Source organism: Sciurus vulgaris (assembly GCF_902686455.1).
Source record: "Sciurus vulgaris genome assembly, chromosome: 17".
Taxonomy (NCBI): Eukaryota; Metazoa; Chordata; class Mammalia; order Rodentia; family Sciuridae; genus Sciurus; species Sciurus vulgaris.
Window position 1 is genome coordinate 70940557 of NC_136478.1, and position 22273 is coordinate 70962829.

Below are 22273 nucleotides of genomic sequence, written 5' to 3' on the forward strand. Positions count from 1 at the left end.
AGAACCATCCCATCCCAGCTGCAACCTGGGCTCAGTGCTGGCTGCAGAGACAAGAGCCACGCCACACAGAAAGAAGGCTTGCACAACTGCAGCACGCTTCTCAGCAAACCAGCCCTTATCTGTCCTAAGCAGCCCAGTCTGTCAGTCAGGCTGGTATGAAGTCAGACTGCTCTCTAGCAGCAGTCCAGGAAGGCCAAGCATCCCCTAGACAATGGGTCCAAAACAGCTTCCCTCATTCTTGTCCCTGCTTCTAACTTAGGACCAACCAGAGAAAGCCCAACTTGCTCTCCTAACCAGACAGCCTGCACATGGCGTCCCCAGGCCAACAGCCTCCAATCCTGGCACACGGGAAGTTTTCTCTTTCCCACCATAATCCTTTGCCACTACTCTTCCTGCCTTTGAGTCTCTGCTAAGATGCCAATCACAGGTGCTGATCCTCCTGTGGTTGGTCTTCATTTATTTCCATATCCTGTAATCTCAGGCAAATTCCCCACCATCTGCTGGTACCTTAGCATCTGCCTTGGTAAAATACAACGGATAGTAGGACTGAAGTGAGTGTCAGTTACAGTGTTGATATGGGGGTCCTTCCTGAAAGTATTCAAGTATGTATTGGGGAGGTAAGTTAAAACGTGTAAAGCTCTTGGGATGGTTCCTGGTACATACATGGTGTTCCAGAATACCATCTTTTTTTTTTTTTTTTTTTTTTGAGTGACAGATATCATCTCATGGGTCAGGTGAGGTAGCTCACACCTGCAATCCTAGTGACTCTGAAAACCAAGGCAATAGCTCATAGGTTTGAGGCCAGCCTGGGCAACATAGCAAAGTCTTCTCTCAAAAAAAAATAAAGGGCTGGGGATCTCAGTGGTAAAGCACCCCTGGGTTCAATCCAGTCCTTAAAAAAAAAAAATCTCATGGGTCATAACAATTACTATTAAAATTCAAAGCCTAGCACATTGAAAGTGCTCATTAAACGTTAGCTCACTGTTCTTTGAGGAGGCGTCCTGGGAGCCTGTGTGCCTTTGACCTGCAACAGCCACACTTCTGTGTGTCCACGACTTCTGCACCATTGTCCAGCCTACAAAAATGAGACTCCATGCCCCCAGAGTAAGCTAATTCTTTTCTCTTTGGTTCCTGGGATTGATCCCAGAGGCATCTGACGGCTGAGCCACACCCCAAGTTGTCCAGGCTGTCCTGAATTGCTGCAGTCCTCCCAGTGTCTCCTGAGTCTCTGGGCATTACAGGTGTAAGCCACCATGCCCAGCCTGGCAAAGGCTACTTCTTCAGATCAAAATAAGACTGGAATGTTGAATGAGAGGGTCAGGAGTTGGGGGCAAAGAAAATCCTAGTTTCAGGGACTCTACTCTGCTCTCCGCCTAAACAGGACAGGCTGGGATGAAAAAGGAATCTGGTTTCCCCTGGAGGCATTATTACTGGGGACCCTGCTGTGACCCCTAACTCTAGCCTATTTTCCATATGCCTAATTTCTAGTGGCCAATGGTTTTGACATTAATGTTTGAATTTGGGAAATTTCCAATCCTAACCCTTTAGCTACAAAGGGAATTCAGGATTTTTACAGACTTTAGATGTTCTCTGGGTTCCTGTGTGCCTTCAATACCTGTTACCACTGGGTCCCCAAGGAGAAGTGGGAATGTGGGGACATGCAGGAGGCTTAGCCAATTGCTGAGATCTGCATCGGAAGGTGGCTCTCTGCATTAGATATCCTCTAATCTCAGCCAAGTAGTTGGCATTACAGGTGTGCCCTGTGACCTAGGTGAACATTATCTTTAATAAATTGTTTTCTTGAAAAAAATTAGCTCACAAGCACAGTTAAAATCATTAGTGTGGCTGGGATTATTCCAGAAAAGGGCTAGGAGGAAATAACCCTAGGGGCTATTTGAGGGAAAGTAGTGACAATAAAGAAATTGAGTGGAAGTCCCTCTGGATAACCAATGGCATCAGGGTGGAGCAGAATGTATAGTAATAGGATTCAGAATATTTTCCCTGTTCTGGAAATCCACCCCCCCGCCAAAAAAAAAAAAAAAACCTTGGGATTTTGATAAATGAGACAAAAAGACTTTTTATCACTGAACCTCAAGTTAAAAAAAAAAAGAAAAAAGTTACCTTCTTAGCAAGGCCTTTGCTGACCAACCTGCCTGAAGGCCACCGCTCAGTCATCATCAGCAGGTCCCCTTCACAGCACCACGGTCTGAAATTACCTGCGTGGTTTTAACTTTTTTTCTGTTCCCTTCTCTCTGACTCTGAACTCTGAGAAAGGGGCTGTTGTATTTGGTGCTGCATGCCATTGTGTAGAACGATTCAACTCAAAAACTATTTGTTGCATACATGAAGGAAGCCCATGTTGAAGGTGGGCACCTTTCCCCAGAGGTAACCAAAGACATTATAAATAGTTCCAGGTGTGACAGAGTTTCTTTTCTCTTGTCTATGAAAAGCAAGGCCAAAAGGGAATAATACTGGTGCAAAGGTGAGCTATGTCCCTGAGCAAGTCATGGAACTGCAGCCAGCCTTCTGCCTATACTCCTCAGAGATGCTTTTAGCCAAGTTAAAAGAGCAGGCAGGCTGGGAGTGGGTGGTGCAGACCTTAATCCCAGTGGCTCTGGAGGCTGAGACACAAGGATTACAAATATGGCAAAGAAAGAAAGAAAAAAGCCTGCCTTCTACTTACTTATTCATTTACTTATTTAGTGGCACTGGGGATCAAGCCCAGGGGTACTCTATCACTGAGCTGCATTCCCAGCCCTTTTATTTTGAAACAATTTTGGTAAGTTTCCCAGGCTGACCTTGAACTTGGGATCCTCCTGCCTCAGCCTCTGGAGTAGCTGGAATTACAGGTGTGCACTTCCAGTAATCAGGTTTTTGGTAATGCTTCTGGGTGAAATTATTCTGAACACAATAATTTCATTACTCATGGAATCACCATCTAGCTTGGAAGAGTCCATGAAGCTTCAATCATCTGGGGTCCTTTTGGCATAGGGAGGAGGCTGAGGGTCACAGATGGTAGGACAACTAGCCCAGCTGTGTTCAGAGGCAAGAGTGGCAGCAGGACTCAAATCCTTGGCCAGTTTGCCTGACTTGTTAAAAACTGAGAAAGAAGTTTAGAGATAGAACACTGAGTTTCTAAAGGAGAAGTATCCCCGTTAAAATATAAAACAAACAACTTTTAAACAACTGTGCTGCTGCACAAAGAATCTTCAGGAACAGAAAAGCTACGCTGAACATTATTACTTGTGACATAAATTTGAACATAAATGACTCTGTGACTTTCCAGTTCCTTATGTTTTCTGGAATATAGCAAGACAGGAACAAGATCTCGACAGAAAGAGAACATTAACCTTGTGAGGCGAGGGGCTAACATCTGACTGCACCATGACCCTTCAGAGAGTGGGTGTAATCTACATACCAGACCAGACCCTGCAACAGGAAAATATTAACTTGCTCAATGTTTCTCAGAGAAGTCCCGCTCGTCTGGATCATACATATTTCGCTTTTTTTTTTTGTACTGGGGACTGAACCCCGGGGCATATAACCATTGAGCCACATCCCCAGCTCTTTTTAGTTTTTTGAGACAGCCTCGCTAAGTTGCTGAGGCTGGCCTTGAACTTGCGATCCTTCTGCCTCACTCTCCCAAGCCGCGGACCGCGCCCAGCTCCACCTACTTTTGAATCCCCGTAAAAACCCGACCTTAAGCCCTGGCGGGAGATCCCCCGCACCCCTTCCAGTGTGAACTTTATGCTTTCCAATAAAACTCTGCCTTCTTGCTTTAATCGGACGCGTCCTTAAAATCTTTTCTGTCACGGAGTAAAGAAGCTGGGAGGTCCAGGTAGAGGTGTTCTGCACCTCTGCAGACCTCCTCGGAGGTGATCCACCGCCCAGCGCGTAGAAGCAGTCTTCACGGCCGCCTGCTCTTCTCTGGACCTCCGCGTTCGAGTCCCCTGACTCACGCAGACCTAGTCCTCCCAACCCAATCAGCCGCTCTAGCACGGCCTCTCATCTCTACTGCTTTTCTATACGCCAACGCTTCTTCTGATTGGTGCAGACGTGTGCCTTGCGTGATGACGTCACGATAGGCGGAGTGTTATAAAGGCGCGACCCGGGGACGTACTCTCCTTTCAGTTTCTGGGGACTGCGCGTAGGTAAGTCTTGCTGTCTAGCGTTATAGTTCGGGCTTGGGGGTGTGTGGTCGGCGGGCCTTCCGAGCTTTAGTGTCCGCACGAAAGCTAGGGACGGGAGTGCAGCATGTTTTGGGGGTGACTGATTAGAGAAGCTTACTGCACAGGCTCCGCGTGGAGTCCTCACCCGAGCGGTCCCTTCCCGCGCAGACGCAGACGGGCAAGCGGAGCCAACATGCCGGTGGCCCGGAGCTGGGTATGTCGCAAGACCTATGTGACCCCGCGGAGACCCTTTGAGAAATCCCGCCTCGACCAGGAACTGAAACTGATCGGTGAGTGGCAGGGTTTCGGCCTCCGAGCTGAGGGAAGGTAGCACGTGGCGAGGCCGCCCGCGTGCTCGGTCTAGTTGGGCCTGTGGGCGTCTCCTCCAGTAGGGATTGGTGGGTTCGGGTGTCACGTGTCCGGGCGCCGCCAGTCCAGGTTTTGTACGAGTTGGCCGTTCTGAGACTGTGAACCCTGCCCTTCCACCCACGTGCAGGTGAATATGGTCTCCGAAACAAACGGGAGGTCTGGAGAGTCAAATTTACTCTGGCCAAAATTCGAAAGGCTGCCCGGGAACTGCTGACGCTGGACGAAAAGGATCCCCGACGTCTGTTCGAAGGTGTGTATGAGCCCCTTCGAAAGGGGTGGGATGCAGGACTGCTGAGATTTAGACTAATCTGGTGACGGGCGACATTGAACAAGTGGAGTCAGTCTTCTATTTCCTGGTTTTTCTTTTTCCTTGGTGCGGGCGTTCAAATCCAGCCCTGCAGTGCTAACCTTGTGTTCCACCACACCCCCAAGAGCTTTGGCCTTGCTTTGGTTCATACCCAGCCTTTTCCTTACTTAGTGGTGGTTTTTTAGTGTGTGTGTGTGTGTGTGTGTGTGTGTGTGTGTGGTGCTGAGGATGGAGCTCAGGGCCTTGAACATCTTAGGCAAGTGCTCTATTAACGAGCTCTAGCCCCGCCCCTTAATTTAGCTATTTAATGGAGATGTGGTTGAGAAGAGTGTCTTGACCCAAGTGTTTGCCCGGTCACACCTTAGGAGTGTGACGTTTTCAACGTATGTCTAGAGCTGGTGATGCCAGTTGTGCTTGCACATCAGACTGTTACATAGCAAAGCAGCCTGCTCTTTATTGTATTCTGTTTGCTGGTGGTGGGAATAGACTGAAATTTCTGAAATGTCTCATAGGGAGGTGGCTTGGAGGCTTGCTTTGATTTCTTTCTTTAGTGAACTGTTTAAGAATATTTAAGTGATATCTAGTGAAGGCCTGAACTGGGGAGGTCTTGTGGATATCTTTAGGAAATCAGTTCTGGTGGTGACTTTGGGAGGAGTTGCAAATGTTGTAGTGACATAGGTTTTGCCATCTTTAGTATTTGGCAGTACTATGGATTACACCCAAGGGTGCTCCATCGCTGATATGTATCCCCAGCCCTTTTTATTTTCAGAGTCTTGCTAAGTTGCTGAGGCTGGCCTTGAACTCTTCAGCCTACTGAGTAGCTGCCACTGTGCTTGGCTCTTAGAAACCATCTTGAGACACTGCTTTTGACCTGAACTTTGATAGTGACATAGGGGAAAGCAGAATGGGATGGAAATCAGGATGCTTGGCTCCTTGGTCAACTGGCTTTAATTTTCATATAGGGTTACTAGTAAGATTTTTCTCCTGTGTGTGATGGAGTTACATAGGAACAGAATTAAGCATTAGGATGATCCTGCATTTTAGAGGTTAAGAAAGTCATGGAGCTTGAGGAGGACAAAATTAGCATGCACTTAATTAACCCAGACTTACAGGTGTTGGAAGTCTTCATTCTTTTTGCTAGATAGACCCCTTTGAGAGGTTCAGGAAAGCTCTGGAATCCCCTATGTGTGCTGATAACCAGATGGCAGTTTCTCCCATGGCTCCATGGGGAGCAGGCCACAACTGGTTCTTGTTTTATAGGGTACTTTGTGGTGCTGGGGATTGAACCCAGGGCTTTGTGTATGTGAGGCAACCACTCTACCAACTGAGCTATATCCCCAGCTCTACAGGGTACTATTTTGAACACAAAACTAAACACGGGGTCCATGATTCAGTGCTTCTTATGTGGGGATGGAGCTGCAGGTTCATGAGGGCTGCCTGGTTTTCCTGGGTAGAAGTGAAAGTTGGAGAGAGTGGTGGCTCCTTAGGTAGCACTTTCTAGTGAATAAAGGTGGTGAGCCAGGTTCTGCAGGCATCCTGACCTCAGCTTCCATGTTGGCCGCTTGATCCAGCCTGCCCTGAGCCAGATAACAGCCTTTCCCTCAAAGACACATGACATAAGTATGAAATGAAATTTTTGTTTAGGATGCTAGGAAAGACATTCTTCCTTTACTGTCCTGGAAATGGAACCTGGACCCCAGGGCCTGGCAAGTGCTCTGCCACTGTTACACCCCCAGTCAATGTGTGGGTGTCTGCAATTTGATTGTCCCCTACCGCCTTGAAGGATAATAGTACCAGGAGTGTTGGAAGTGCCCAATAAATGTGGGTGCTCCCCCCCCCCCCCAGCTAGGATGATAGCCAAAAAATGGAAGCAATCCCTTTTTAAAAGGAGCACAATTTGGGGCTTATACCTTAGTGTCAAAGGCCTGGTTAATTAGTTGCACAGTAGCATGTTGAAGTACCCAGTGGTCAGAGTGAGGCCTGTGGCCCTGAGGAAGAGTAGATTTGAGCCATAGCTTGGGGTAGGCCTTAGGTAAGTGGCAGAGTTTTCTGGGCCTGGGATTGTTGAACAGTGGTGGTCCTGCCACTCAAAGATTATGTGGACACTTTTTTGCCGAGGGTGGGGTGCGTATCAGGGATTGAACTCAGGGGCACTTGACCACTGAGCCACATCCCCAGCCCTCTTGAATTTTATTTAGAGACAACATCTTACTGAGTTGCTGAGTCTGGCTTTGAACTTGAAATTCTCCTGCCTCAGCCTCCCAAGTCACTGGGATTACAGGCGTGTGTCACTGTGCTTGACTTTTTTTTTTTTTTTTTTTTTCTTTTTTCATTTTTCTTTACTCGGAAAAAAAAAATCTCATAGAATGGTAAAATGAATGCTGTGTATTGACTGGCAACTGTCTTTTTTCAGTCCTAAAGGGTAGGTGGTGGAGCCCACCTAGAGCCCATTATGACTAGGCCTGCCTCACAGCTTTCTCGTCCTGTGGAGCAGCCCTTCCCACTGCTTTGTTAGGGCCGCAGTAGCTTCATAGCACCAGTGCTTTTCAGACAAGAACACGGGTACCTGTGGGCACCTGCTCTGCTTTTTAAACAGTGACTGGGTGGTTTTGAGGATTACCTCATGGTGGCTGGTATGTTGACCCCTGTATCAAGTTAGCCCTTGTCTTGACATCCTGCCACCACAACCTGGAGCAAGAGGTGGAGCAGGATTTGAACCCTAGAAGTCTAAGGTCAGAACCCTGAATGGATGCTGCTTGTGTCCCACCAGGCAATGCCCTGCTGCGGCGACTGGTCCGAATCGGGGTGCTGGACGAGGGCAAGATGAAGCTGGATTACATATTGGGCCTGAAGATTGAGGATTTCTTGGAGAGGCGCCTGCAGACCCAGGTCTTTAAGCTGGGCCTGGCCAAGTCCATCCACCATGCACGTGTGCTCATCCGTCAGCGCCACATCAGGTATGGTGACTGCTGGGCCCCTGAATCTCCCTGGCCCCTTTGATGGTTGCCATCACTAAGCCTGCTGTCCCTGTCTCCTGTGCAGCCCTTGGAGCTGACAAAGGTGTGAGGGTACGGATTCACCCCCTGCAAATATCTCATGGGGGGTCTGGGGACAGCCTTGTTCCTTGTAGCCCCAGTCAGCACAAGGGTCACTGCGGCTTGAGCCGTACACCTTGCGAAGGCCTCTGCCAGGCATGCAGGCAGCTGGACAGGTAATAGCTCTCGGTGCCCCCTGGGTGGGCTCAACTCCACTGGGCCCTGTGGAGTCTGTTCCAGACTCTTGAATGTTGTCACTTCATTCTTACACTTTGTCATTTGTAAGTTGGTGAATTCAGAGGGTGGCAGCTGGTGCAGAGACCAGGGCAAGTGGGATCAAGCTCAGTGCTAGATGCAGTTCTTTTTTTTTTTTTTTCAGCCTGGGCTTTAACCCATGGGCCCTTAACCACTGAGCCACATCCCCAGCCCTATTTTGTATTTTACTTAGAGACAGGGTCTCGCTGAGTTGCTGAGGATGGCTTTGAACTCATCCTCCGGCCTCAGCCTCCCAGGCTGCTGGGATTACAGGCATGCATCCCCACGCCCGGCTATAATTCATTTTTGAAAGTTCATTTTGGGCTCATGCCTGCTCTTTTGTCACTTTATGGTTTTGTGGGTTTCTCAACCTCGCTTCCCCCTCTGTAAAGTGGAGGAGAAGCTCACCCAAAGCACTGGTGAGGTGTCCTGATGACCTGAAACTGACCCAGCACAGGGGTCCAAAGGGTCAGGAGTACCCCAGCCCGCTACCAGTCAGTACAGCTGTCCAGGTGCAAGGCACAGGCGGAGACGGGGTGGTGTCTTGGTTGGGGGTCCAGTTCCCCCAGGCCCCTCAACCTGCTTTCTCCTTTCAGGGTCCGCAAGCAGGTGGTAAACATCCCGTCCTTCATTGTCCGCTTGGACTCCCAGAAGCACATTGACTTTTCCCTGCGGTCTCCATATGGGGGTGGCCGCCCAGGCCGTGTGAAGAGGAAGAATGCCAAGAAGGGCCAGGGTGGGGCTGGGGCTGGTGATGATGAGGAGGAGGATTAAGCCCTCCCCTCCTGTGCTGGAGGGTTGTTGTCCAGTCAGATAATAAAACAGAATCAATCCTTTGGAATTGGTGTTTATTTAAGACATCCCCCACCCTCCCTCTGATCATCCTCGCTCAGCTGGGTCTTGGGCCAGGCTTCCTGAAGCTGGTGCACTCAGCTCTTGCCAGGCGGGAAGACACCAGGTCCTGGCTAATCCTGTTGGGCCGGCTTGTGAACATCTCCCAGACGTGGGCCTCGGCCAGCGGAGGGTGAGGTACAGGGTAGCTAACAGCGCGCACTAACAATCACATATACTGCTGGGGGAGACAGTGTCTTGCTGAGTAAAGCTAGGCATGTGTGAATGGGGACAGGAAAGAGTCATTTCCAAAACAGCAAGTGCAGGTCAGGGCCTGTCCCACCCTCAGCCTGGCCTGAGAGCTAAACCCCTTGACAGTCTTCATCTGACTCATGGAAAGCTTGCTACAGAGTGGAAGGGGTTGTCCCAGGTCTGTCATAAGATGTGGGTTTAATGAATAGGAAGTGGCTAGTCTCCAGGCGGGGGCATTGAGGAACTGCCCAGGGTTTCTCCACTCATGGTCAGGAGACAGGCTTCCCTTTTCCTTGCTGAGAAACTTGTCAGGCGGGGGAGGTTGGTCAAAGCCTGCAGCACTTGGCTACTGTAGTCCACTCCTTTGGAGACTTGGGCCCAGCTGTGGTCCCTTGGTCAGTCCACTGTGAATCCTGCACAAAGTTGCCCACCCTGCAGCTGCTCAGGCTAGGTGGTTTTCCACTTGGATGGTCTTGTTGATGGCAACGGATATAGAGGTTAACTGGGTCACTTGGAGGTATCCTAGGGCAGCTATAGCTTCCCGAAGCAGTTTCTATACATCTCAGAGGCTCCTGGTCCATTCAGGTCCTCAGCCTGGCCAGGGTCCATAGCTGAGTCCCTGTGGTGTGGCTCCCATGCTTCCTGGGGTCCTGACCTCTCTCAGTGGACAGCCAGAGCTGCGTACACGCTGGTTTCATCTGGGGTCTGTCCTGACTGCCAGTGAGAGGCCGCAGAGGTCTGGAGGGATGAGCTGCACAGCTGGGCGTAGGTCACGTCCTCAGGGGCTTCCTCAGGGGCTTCGGGCGCAGCAGCCTGGAGTGGGGGCAGTGGGGGGGGAGGGGTGTGCTGAGGGTTGGGCAGGAAAGGACTGTAGTCCTCATCTGCAGCTTCTGCTCTTGGGAGGTGGGTGAGGGTTCATGATTCCACTGGCCCTCTAGTCACTGATGAAGGGAGGAGGGACAGGCAGCTGGCATGCGGGTGGTTGGACACGCCTGGTGCTTGCAGAGGTCAGGACTGGGAGTGGGAAATGGAGTGGAGCTGTCCACTTAGAGGAGCCACAACCCCAGGAGCCCCCCAGGGGCTGGGTTCCCTTGCCAGGACAGATGGCGGAGCCTGGTGTGGGTTGGAGACACCACCACCTCTTGGTTTGGCTGGTATCATACAACTGCAGGACAGTGACGTAGAACAAGCCAGAAGGCCAGGGCCTCAGCAGGCAGTCCGCTCCCTGTGGGTCAAGCAAGGTGGGCGAGGGCAGCAGCCCCAAGGAAAACTGCCCCCTGGGGACAGGTAACTAGGAAACACTTGTACATAATGTCCTAGTGAGAAAATCTAGACAGCAATGTAAGTGCATATGGAAGTATTTTAGAGTGTTCTTTTGGCTTTTTCAGATTTATGAGAACATATGTAGTTGTAGCATATATTTTTAAAATTTTAGTTGGCTTTTTGTGTGGGACACTGGGCCTCTGCAGATCCAGGAAGTGGGGTTCAGGTCCCAGTCCTCTGCCTGGCCTTTTTGTAAGGCAGGCTCTTTGTCACACCTTCAGCCTGGTGAGGTGCCTGGCGAGGTGCTGAGCTCCACAGAGACAAAAGACAATAGCAGTGGTACCAGGGAGGGAGTGCTGTGTCACACAAGTTCTCTGCAGAGGGGAGGCCGCTGGACACTGCCCGGGGACTGGCACTGGGGGAGGAGCCTGCTGGTATAATGTTTGAGCAAGGGGAATGTGGGTGCCCCGGTGAGGGGCACAGGGGACTCACCTGCCTGTCCAGCTGTCTGTCCTCAGACTGTGTGTCCTTCACAGCAGCATCTGGGGGAGGGGGCCACAGAACCAGAAGGGTCATCTTTCCAAGATTCCCTGAGGTCTCTCCACAGAGGCCCAGAGTGACTCTGACTTGACCAAGGCTGTACAGTACCAGTATTAGGCTCTCCCACCCCTCGGCCTAGAACATTCCATCCAACACCCTCTGCCCTGGTACCTGCCAGCCCCAGCCTGACCCCTCCTCGTCCCCTTACACAGGTTCTCCTCCTGGACTTCAGCAACCACGCTGGAGCTGGGGAAGGACAGAGAAGTGTTGGTGGCAGTGAGGGAGCTGCAGTCAGGGGTGGGAGACTGGGTTTGGGAAGATCTTACCTCTCCTGAAGGTCTCTGGCCTTGAGCTGTGTCTCTGCAGCCTCTGCAGGAAGTTGAAAATCAGCCTCTAGCCCACCCTGGAACCTCTCCTATGACTGTATCTCCTAAGACCTGGATCTGGAAATCTAAGAACTGGAAAGATACCCTCCTGTCTCCATGTGGAATTCAAGAGGAGGCAGTTTTAAAATATGTGAGCCAGGCTGTAGTCCCAGCTACTTGGGAGGCTGAGGCAGAAGGATTACAAGTTGAAGACCAGCCTCAGCAACTCAGGTAGACTTTATCTCAAAGTAAAAATAGCAGGAGATATAGTTCAGTGATAGAGCACCCCCATATTCAAACCCTAGTACCACACAAAAAGCTAACTAAAATAATAAAATACGCTACAACTGCTTATGTTCTCATAAATCTGAAAAAGCCAAAAGAACACTCTAAAATACTTCCATGTGCACCTACATTGCTTCTTTCTAGATTTTCTCACTAGGACATTCTGTACAAGTGTTTCCTAGTGACCTGTCCCCAGGGGCAGTTTTCCATGGGGCTGCTGCCCTCGCCCACCTTGCCTGACCCACAGGGAGCCGACGGCCTGCGGAGGCCCAGGTCTCCACTGCCACTCACCCGCCTTCCTGCGTCTGCTCTGATGCCGGAGGAGGAGGAGGAGGAGGAGCAGGAGGGGCAGTAGGAGGAAGGCCACTGAGACCCCGACCAGAACCGGCAGCTGCCTTCCCAGTCCTGGGCACAGTGACATTGTGAGTAGGGGCCATGCTGCCTTCCTGAGCACCCACTGTGTGCCAGGGCTTCCCACCTGTCAATCATGCCTCATGGCACCGCCACCCACCCCCCAGTTACAGATGAGGAAACTGAGGCTGAGAGAGGGCCACCTGCCCAGTCACCCAGCAGGAGCAGCAGAGCTGGGGCCTGAGCTGGGGGAGTCTGACTTCCAGTCTCCTTCCCTCCACCAGAGCTCAGCCTGAGCTGCAGGGAAGGAGCCTGGACAGCCTGATGGCCCTGAGCCCTCCCTGCACAGGTCACTGTCACTGCACAGAGGGGACAGTGCCTGCAGGTTCAGGTCCTGGGCTTCCCTGGGTGCCTCCTGTCCAGCAGGGCACAGCCAAGGTCAGCACTGAGGGGAACTTGAAGGTCAGGCCAGGCCTCTCCTCTGCACTTGGGGACTCTGAGCCCAAGGGGAGGGGCTGGTCCAGGTCAGTGTGTCCAGAGGAGGCTGCTCCACCCCAGCTCAGCCCTGTCCTGGGACCCCACCTCCTGCCAGAGCCCCTCACTTACCCCTCTGGGGTCCTGGGTCCGTGGGGGTGAGGGGCTGCTCCTCAGGGCCTCCTGGGGTGGGTTGGAGGTGAGGGCTGGGCTGCCTGCTCCCCACTTCAGCTGGCTGCCCAGCCCCAGACTGGGCTCCTGTGTCACCTGTGTCTTGACCTCACCCTCTTGCCTCAAGCTTTGAGCCACGGGGCCAGGTGTCCCCACCCCCATTTCTGCCAGATCCTCAGATCCTCATTACCCTGGTTACTAATCTGTCCTTGAGGGTTTGAGGAGGACCCCAGGTCCTCTGGAGACTCAGAACAGCCAGGACAGGGTGGGGTGGGGAGTCCTGGCTCCCGGTGAGCTTGAGTCCTCAGGGATCATCCTTGGGGATGGGACCAAAAGCTAAGGGCTGGAATCGCAGAGGATCCTGGGTAGGAGGACAACCAGAGCGTGAGGGGTGCACCTGACCCTGGGACCTGCCTTGCTCATCCTCCTGCACCTGCCTGGGACCCCACCTCCTGCCAGAGCCCCTCACTTACCACTCTGGGGTCCTGAGTCCGTGGGGGTGAGGGGCTGCTCCTCAGGGCTTCCTGGGGTGGGTGGGAGGTGAGGGATGGGCTGCCTGCTCCCCATTCAGCTGGCTTCATGTCCCCAGGCTGGGCCCCAGTGCCACCTGCGCCTTGACCTACCCTCATGACTCCTAGTCCTGAGCCCCAAGACCTGAGGTCCCCACCCGCCCCTGTGCCACAGACAGAGAGGTCTTGGCCCCCTGGGATGGAGGACTGTGCTACTTCCTGTCCTGCCTTGTCCCGTGGTGAGGGGCCTTTGCACCTGGAGACAGGTGGGACATTGGAGAGGGGTCCCACTGGCCTTTCCTTATGTGGTCTCCCCTGAGCCTTGCCAGCCACCCTTTTCCCACCAAGTCCCTGCAGGGCTTCAGGGCTGAGGCTTGGAGGGGAGGCCCAGGAGGGAGCTGCCCCATCCTCTCCCCTTTTCACTGTCCCTTCCTCTGGGGATCTCCTCTGACCAAGCACTGGGCTCCCCTGGGGACAGACCTGGAACTGGCCGTGAGCACAAGAAAGAACGGGGGCCTCACCTGCCACCACGAGCTCCAGGGGCTCACTGGACTGGGACAGCAGGTAGGGGTAGGCAGTGTTTGAGCCGTAGCACCTGTAGGTGCCCCCGTGGACCAAGGTCACAGCACTCAGCGAGAAGTTGGCTTGAGAAGGCACAGTCCTCTTCTGCCTGGGACGGCGCTGAGGAGGAGCCCCTGACCCCTCCTTGGACAGCAGGAAGGTGTCAAGCCCAACCTCAGAAAGACACTGCAGGGTCACATTCTGCCCCCAGGCCACTGATGGCCCTGGGTAGGCCCTCAGGGAAGGTTTCTGGTACATTCCTGGAAGGAGGAAGGCCTGGTGTGTGGAGCAGCCCCTGCCGTGGGCCCTTGACCTTGACCTGCCCCAGGGACTCTGGGGCCCCTTTCTCTCCACCTCTCTGTTTGGGCTTCTCCAGTTTTTCAGTATCTCAGTCCCTCTCCCCCCCGCCCCTCAGCCTCTACTGCAGGGCCTTTCCCTGGACCCCCATCACTACCAGCCAGAACCCTGGCCCAGCACCCGAGCAGACCACCAGGACGTGGGGACGGGCAGGGGCTCCTCACCTGCTACCAGGATGTCCAGGGGAGCGCTGGGGGCTGACCACGTGGAGGAGAGGCTGTGTCCCCCATAGCATCTGTATCTGCCCCCCTGGGAGTGACCCACGGGGCCCAGGGGGAAGACGGGACTGTGCTGCCCGTCAAGGTGCAGGGGCACTGTGGGCTCTGAGTCCTTGACCAGAGCAAATCTGTCGAAGCCGGACCCTGAGTGACACTGGAGGATCACGCTGTCCCCAGAGAGCAGCAGCGAGCCGGGCTGGGCTGTCAGGGAGGGCGGCCTGTCCACACCTGAGCACACACAGTGGTGTCACAGGGACACTCTGTGTGCCCGCTGGGGCCTGCAGGAGGGCATTCCTGGTGCCCACCCCACACTCCTGCCCTGTGGCTCTGCCCCAGGAGATCTGGGTCACTGCGCAGCCCATCAGGGTGCCCTGGGCTCACGGCTTTGGTCCTCCTGGGGCCCAGGAAAGGGTGGGGCTTGCAGAGGACTCCTCACCTGTGACCTGGAGCTGCAGGGGGTTGCTGGGCTGTGACCACAGGAAGCCATTGTGGCTGGAGGAGCCGTAGCACCTATAGGTGCCCCCGTGGTTGTGGGTCACGGGGTCCAGGGAGAACAGGCTGAGCCACCTCCCCTGAGAGAGGCTCGGTGCCATGGGCTGGGGTGTTGCGGCTCCTCCCTCCTTCAGCAGGTGGGACGTGCCGGACGTGTCCCTTAGGCGGCACAGGAGGGACACCTTCTCTCCCAAGGCCACCACGGGGCTCGGGTGGGCTGAGAGGAAGGGTGCACCGTACATTCCTGAGGGAGGGGACAGCTCGTGAAAGGTGCCAGGGGAGCCCACAGTGGGGAGGGGCCAGCTCCTCCCTCTTACCTGTCACCACCAGCTGCAGGGGGTCACCCTGCCTGGACCAGCTGCCCGAGACGTGATAGGCACAGCGGTACAGCCCCGCGGTGTGCGAGTGTGCGGATCCGAGGGGGAAGCTGGCCTTGTCTCCGGGCCACGGGGCCCAGGTGTCTTCTGCAGGGGCCCCAGCTTTGAACAGATGGTAGGCGTCCGCCCTCAGGGACCCCTGACACCAGATGGTCACTGGGCTCCCCCTGGCAACCATGGGACCAGGGTCAGCCCAGATGAGGGGCTTGGGGAGGGTTCCTGAAAAGGAATGGGACCTGGGGTTCAGGGAGGTCTCCCGCCTGCTGGTCAGCCCAAGGCCCTCAGACTGGCCACCACCGCAGGCCACAGACTGCCCTCTCCTAAGCCCCCAGGAGGCTCGCTGGCTGAACCAGGAGGCCTGAGACTCACCTGCCCCTGTCTTGGCCCCCAGGCCCCGACACAGCCCTGGAAGAGAGCAGGCCCGTGAGATGGTCCCCAGGTGAACCTAGGGGCCTCGGGACCACCCATGGCGCGGCGCCTGCCTCTGCCTCAGCCGCGACCTGCACGCCATCCTCTCCCTGGTCTGGTCCTCTGAGCTTGGGGGTCCGAGCCCCCCAGAGCCTGGCTCCAGGCTCTCAGGGGCAGCCCGGGAGGGGCCGTCCCTCTCCCCAGAGCTCACCCAGGCAGAGGAGGGCGGTGAGAGCGGGGGTCTGGGCGCCGCCTGCCATGGTCCTGGTGGGCAGAGCCGAGTCTGGTGGGTAGTGGCCGACGACCTCTGGGCTCCGTGTTGCAACTGGAGGTTCCTCTTCAGCGACTGCACTGGAGGGGGCCGTCCTGCCCCGGGGCTCTGGGCTGGGCCCAAGGACAGGGCTGAGGAAGCAGAGGCTCTGGACCTTTCAGAGCAGCTCTGAGCCCAGCGACCCTGCGCTCTGCTGCCTGGCCTGTCCCCACCTCACCGCCCGACCAGGGAGGCCTACAGGGCCTCGGGCAGGGGCCCCGCCCAGTCTCACTCCAGTTCTAGATCGTGGCCTGGGCCGCCTCCCTCTGCTGAGCTCCTTGGGTGCAGATTCTCTTCCTCTGCTGGACACCCCAGGCCTGCGAGCGGTCACCACAGGCAGGCAGGCCCGGGAGCCAGAGCCGCCAGCGAGGCAGACGGTCTTCCTGGACACACGAGCCAGGGTGGACGGGGGTCCTGGGCGAGCTGTGTCGATGACATGGACCCAACACGTGTGTGTCTCCACCATGTGGTGGTGACTGGACAGCAGTAGATCCACAGGGAACACCACCGTCAGCAGGGCCAGAATGGACCCTCGTGGTCCCCTGGGGTCGCGGCCCTCGTCAACAGGTCTGTGATTCCATCTTAATTTCTAACATCTGAACCCTCAGGTCACACACCCCTCACACCATATAAATAGGTCACAGAAGGACGAAGACAGGGTCAGAATGCCACAGGGTCACGGGACGCTGAGCCAGAGGCGAGTGCAGACCAGCAGGACGTGGGACCAGGCAGGGGTCCCTCACCTGCTACCAGGATGTCCAGGGGCCCTGGGGGCTGGTGGGCAGAGAAGGTATTTTTTTGGTGCTGAGGATGGAACCCCGCGCGACTTCACACGGAGCCACATCCCCAGCCCTTTCTAAATCTTTATGGGGTGACAGGGTCTCGCTGAGGTGCTAAGTGCCTGGCTAAGCTGCTGAGGCTGGCTTTGAACTCCTGAGCCTCCCGCCTCAGCCTCCCCAGCTGCTGGGATGACAGGGGTGCACCACCGAGCGCGACCCCAGAGAAGCGTTTTAAGGTCCATCCCACAGCGTTGTCCAGCAGAGGATGTGGACTGACAGGGTTGGGTTTCAGGGTGAGCTTGGAGGAGGCCATGCTCGGTCCTCGCAGGCAGAAGAAGCCACATGCTGCTGAAGCCCCACGGGGACAGGAAGTCAGAGCTTCCCCTCTGTGGAGGTTCCTGGGCAAGGGCCCTGCCCGGGGCAGGTGCCTCGTGTTCAGCTGTGGGCCGCCCTCCTTCCACGGGCCCTGAGGAATGGGTCCCATGGAGTCGGTCAGTCCCCATGTCTGGTGTTCTGATGTGACGCGCGTGTCCTCCAGTCCAGGTCCCCTGACTGGGCTCCCTGAGAGGTCGGCAGGCCCGGGTTCCTCACCCACTGGTGCCCCGTGGTGCTGCCGGTGGATGGTGGCTGTTTACGTGCACAGACGTGGCTGGACTCCTGTGCCTTGGCCCCTGTGCTCATGGAAATCCAGGGCTTCACACGTGGAGCCTGAGAGCTGCTGTTCCCTACCGTGAGGGTGAGGAGCAGGGCAGGGCCTGCTGTCCACCAGGAGGCTGAGGGCAGAACCTCTCTGACTGTCCAGGATTCAGGTACAGCTTGGCACGTGGTGGGCCAGCAGGAGGGGCCGTAGGAAGAGGCCGAGGTCACCCAGCTGGAGCTGCTCTGGGACCTGGGCACACGGGGTCCCGGGTGAGGCCCGGGTCCAGGGCACCTTGAAGCAATGGGCTTCAGGAGGAAGGGCCTGGGCAGAGCTCATGAGGGACAGCAGGAACAGGGGCCTCTTCTGGAAGGCTCCACCACACAGGAATGAGGGGCTCCCTGTGGGACGGCAGCGGCGTCCGCGAGGCCGGCCCTGGAGTGCTCTGGTCGGCCCTCTGCCGGGTGGTCTCGGGGTCTGTGGGCTGACGGCCCAACGGGTCTGCCCTGCAGAGGAAGGAGGGGCTCCTCGTCTTCCCGGGTCCAGGCTGTGGACAGCAGCCCTCCGTGTCAGGTGGGCTCAGGGCGCGGCCGTGAGCGGGGTGGATGCGGCGTGTGTCCCTGGGCAGTGGCGTGTGCAGTGCTGGCTCTAGAGCAGGACTGTCCTGTGCAGCAGTCGGGAGCATCTCTGGCCTGAGTGTCCACGGCCGTGGTGCTGCAGAGGTGTGGACGGTGGGCCTGGGAGGGACGAGGCAGGATGGAGGGTGGGACCAGGGATGGGGGAACCGGCTCTGCAGGGTTGAGAGGACCAGGCTGGGCAGGGCCAGGAGGGCTGGCGTGGCGGCATGGACAGGGCATCTGGAGCCTTCTCCAGGCCTGGGCTGTGCGGATGGCCAGGGGTCGTGGGCAGGAGGGCTCTGGCAGCGCTGCCTGGACTTAGCCCTGCCAGGGAGGAAATGCCCAGGGCTGGGGTGCCTCACCTCCGTGCTGGGCTGGCGGGAGCCGCCAGCGGGTGTCCCAGGACCACCCCAGGAGAGGAGCCCAGGAGGTGCTGGGAGACTCAAGGCCCCACGGAGGGATGCCTGGCTTCCCTGGCCTGAGAGGGGCTCCGCTTCTCCATTTCCTCCCGTCTCCTCGCTTGTTTTAAGTCCCCTTCACTCCCGAGTCCCCTCTCCCTCTCAGCCCCCTCCTCCCCTGGGTGGAACCCCGTCTTGGACATGAGCCCCCAGGCCCTGGTTAAGGAGCCACGGAGCACCGATCCAGAGGCTGCCACCGCAGACGCCACGCGGGGTGACAGTCCTGGTCAGCCTCCAGCGGGGCTTCCCCTGACCGGTCTCCTTGTCCCACTTGTTCCCACTGCAGTGACCTCTGCTCTCTGTTGGTCCCGAGGACCTGGGTGACTGGGGCGTGGTCTCCAGTGGCTTTGTGGGGCTGCGAGGACCGTGGAGGGGAGGCACTGGGGTGGTGACGGTGACAGTGTCCCAGAGCCCGGAGCTGACGGGAGCCACACTCCAAAGCCTGCTCCTGCTGCAACCCCAGAAGTGGGAATGGGGTGCACGTTGGGCTTGTGGGAGCAGCCCAAGCCAAGGAGAAGGTGCTGGAAGAGCGGGGACCCAGGGAGCAGGCAGAGGTCGACGCTGAGCATCTGGGGCCTGATGGGCTCCCTCTCTGAGAAGCTGGGGACTGAGCCTGTGCCTGCTGGTGGCTGGGGACCTGACCTCCACACAGGGACCTCAGCCGTGGGCTTTGGAGCCTCAGGTATCACAAGGGTGGCGTCCGCGACTCCAGCAGGGCGGCCTGGGGAGAAAGCAGGCGCTGCAGGAATCTCAGGCTCGTCCAGTGGTGAGTGAAAACCTCACCCGTTCCACAGCAGGAGGAGACGGCAGGTAGAAAGTCAGGGACCTGGAAGTGAGACCCAGGCAGGCCCAGGACGGAGCAGACAGGAAAAGAGCCCCAAGGACAGTGCTGGGAGAGAGAGCACCGACTCACCAGCTCCCCAGTCTATTCTGAGTGTGAGGAGGAGGCAGACGCCAGGCACAGGGTGCACTCGTGTGCTCACAGAGGCTGGGGAGGCCGAGGCAGGAGCATCCCCAGTTCAAAGCCAGCCTCAGCAATGCAGCCAGACCCTCAGCGATCTCAAAGCTCAATGAGACCCTGACTCAAATTACAAAGCACAAAGTGCTGGGGCTGCGGCTCTGTGGTGGAGCCCCTGGGTTCAACCCCAGTCCTGCACATGAGAGGCCAGGGTGGGGAGGGCGAATGGCGGGAGCAGAGGGACCCAAGCTCTGCTGGAAATGAAGGAGACCAAGGGCAGCGGCAGCAGCAAAGGCTCTGGAAAGAGCTGGTCCTGGAGAGCAGGCGGGGACTCCAGGTGACTCATCCTCAAGACCAAGGGCCATGGAGCGAGGGGCACGGGCACCAGACACTGCAGAGCAAGGAAGCTCAGGCCTGGCCCTCCCCAAGAGCGGCCACTAGCTGGCAAACCGTCAGAATCGGCTTTGGCAGGACTCTGATCTGGTGGGCAGTTCAAGGAACCAGGGGGGTCCCGGTGAAGAGGGCACAGCTGCTGCTGGCAGCACCGCACGGTGGGCTCTGGCTGCCCCAGGCCACAGCTCCAGGGGCTGTGGCAGATCTGGGGCCCGAGGTGGCACCATGGTGCTGGCCTGGGAGAGCAGGGGGCCTGCATGTCCACCTGCCTGCCAGCTGCCCTCAGAGTCCCGGCCAGGGTGGCTCTCCTCCTGACCGGGACGGCCCAGGACTGCAGCGGCCTCCCAGGGAGGACTTGACCAAAGGCACTTTTCACGTATCATTTATGTGGTGGGACCTGTTTGAACCCGGGCCTCATGCGTACCGGGCCTGCTCTACCATTGAGCCATCCCAGCCACGTCTTTTAGGTTTGGAGACAGGGTTTGCCTAAGCGGCAGAGACTGGCCTTGAACGTGTGATCTCCTGCCTTCGCCTCCCAGGGAGCAGGGATTACAGGCATGTGCCACTGTGCCAGCTACCAAACGTACTCAGGACACAGCTCTGGGATGCCCTAACTGGAGAAAAGGGACTCTGTGTGGACGAGGAGCAGATCAGGAATCCTAGGGAGGAGCAGATGGGAAGGGGAATGCAGGAAGCAAGGGCTCCAGCAGCCTCCGGGTGTTCCAAGGAATAGAGCGGGACGTGTGTGCACACGCAGGATGCGTGCTCGGAGAGACCCTCACCTTCACACCTGGCTGCCTACGGGATCCACCTGGTACGAGTGCCCTCAACGGCCTGGCCACACACTGAAGCAAGGCCAGACCCCAGCTGACTGTAACTTCATGACGGACATGGATCTACAGGTCCAACGAACCCCAGGCAGGAGAACGCCAATGACATCCACCCGGAGACACGTGACGGCAACTTGTCACAGCCCAGGACAAGGAGAGCTTGGAAGGCAGAGAGGGCGAGGTGACTTGTCATGTGCAAGGGACCCTCTGCCAGGTTCACCGTCTATTTCTCACCAGAAACCACGTGGACAGAAGATCGTTGGATGACGTGTTTGAAGTGCTTAAGGAATAAAGCTGTGAACCAGGAATTGTGTATTTGGCAAAACTATCCTTTTAAAATGAAGAAATAATTAAAATAGTCTCGATAAACAAAGGCTGAAGGAGATTTTCTGCAGTAGTTCTATCCTGTAAGAAATATTACAGTGGGCCTTCGGGTTGAAAGGAGAGACGGTATTGAAAGCCATCTGAAGGAATGAAGGGCTCCAGTGGAGACAACTTGGGAGAAGCAGGCGTGGTGGCTCAGCCAGCGATCCCAGAGGCTCTGGAGGCTGAGGCAGGAGGATTGCAAGTTCAAAGCCAGCCTCCACAATTTAGCGCGGCCCTGAGCCAGTTAGTGAGAAAAATGAGAAGGGCTGGGGATGTGGCTCAGTGGTGGAGCAGCCCTGGATTTAATCCTTGGATCAAAACCAAAAATGAAACCAGACGACTGAATTCACACATGTCAAAGCAGAGTAAGTGGATGGACCGAGAGCAGCCGAGAGATGGACCCCACCCCTGTCCACCAGGGAATCAACCCCAGGAGCGAGAGGCCCTGGTCCACACGCTCTACCCCTCGCTGCAACGGCCACAGCTGGAGAAGTGACACCCAGGAAGGAGAGCAGCAGCGCCTGCCAGCGAGGACGTGGAGAGGGCCTCCGGGGAGGTCAGCAGAACATGAGGTGTGGCCGCGGAGGCCGGGCGGGTGCTGTGGAGTGGACTGAATGCCCGCCCTTCCCAGCACTGTCTCCAGGTTATGCCAGAACAAGGAGAAGAGCTGTCACATACACAGGCTGCGGGGTGTCACGGGGCACCACCCACCAGGAGGACGGCGAGCCCGCTGTGCCCACCGCAGACGGGCGGAGGAACGAGTCGTCATCCATCCAGCACTGGAGCAAAATGATGCTCCTCAGTTGCATCCAGAAGAAGAGCAGGTCCCCATAGTGCCCGGGCTGGAAGGGTGCATGAGGGCAGCCATGGTGTCCCGCAGGGTCAGGCCTGGCTGAGCCGTGGGATGCAGAGGCCAGACTCCCAGTGTCTGGCCTCCCGGGGGGCTGCTTCTGACAGCCTGGAGTAGGTGGCCCCGTGCAGAGGGCTCGCCGTCCGGGGAGCTGCTGATTCCCATGCCGAGGGCTCCCTCACTCCACCCCACCCTGGTCCTCACAGAAGGAGCCCCTCCCGTCAGCCCTGTACTGTGGGACTATAAATGAAGGTGGGTGGGCTGCTCCATCTTGTGGGAGGCCAGGTCTTGGCAGGCCCGATCCCTCACACCCCTTCCATTGAAAAGGTCATTGGCTCCTATGTAGATTTGATCAGATCAGTTTCTTGGTGACTGATCGACCCGGCTCCGTCCTCCCACAGAAATCCTTTCCCTCCTCCACACGGGACGTGCAGATGCTGGCGCACCTCCCAGGGGACAGACCTCGCCGTGCCACCTGAGGGAGGC

General features: G+C 56.5%; 2 protein-coding genes across 2 annotated transcripts in view; one reads left to right on the forward strand and one right to left on the reverse strand.

The window, feature by feature from the left end:
- Positions 1-4132: 4132 nt before the first annotated feature.
- Positions 4133-8971, forward strand: RPS9 (ribosomal protein S9). The gene is made up of 5 exons (XM_079118265.1): positions 4133-4151; positions 4338-4459; positions 4666-4788; positions 7616-7802; positions 8732-8971. The coding sequence occupies exons 2-5, from the start codon at positions 4363-4365 to the stop codon at positions 8907-8909; spliced, it is 585 nt and encodes a 194-aa protein (XP_078974391.1). The 5' UTR covers positions 4133-4151; positions 4338-4362; the 3' UTR covers positions 8910-8971.
- Positions 8972-9016: 45 nt separating this feature from the next.
- LOC306648569 (immunoglobulin superfamily member 1-like) overlaps positions 9017-22273 on the reverse strand; it is a 50708-nt gene continuing 37451 nt past the window's right edge. Inside the window, 13 exon segments of the mRNA XM_079118734.1 lie at positions 9017-10015; positions 10970-11023; positions 11230-11267; positions 11348-11390; positions 11963-12076; positions 12629-12679; positions 13141-13191; positions 13698-13997; positions 14259-14540; positions 14749-15048; positions 15122-15400; positions 15551-15586; positions 15801-16017. Coding sequence (XP_078974860.1) covers positions 9879-10015; positions 10970-11023; positions 11230-11267; positions 11348-11390; positions 11963-12076; positions 12629-12679; positions 13141-13191; positions 13698-13997; positions 14259-14540; positions 14749-15048; positions 15122-15400; positions 15551-15586; positions 15801-16017 — 1902 coding nt within the window. The 3' untranslated portion in view covers positions 9017-9878.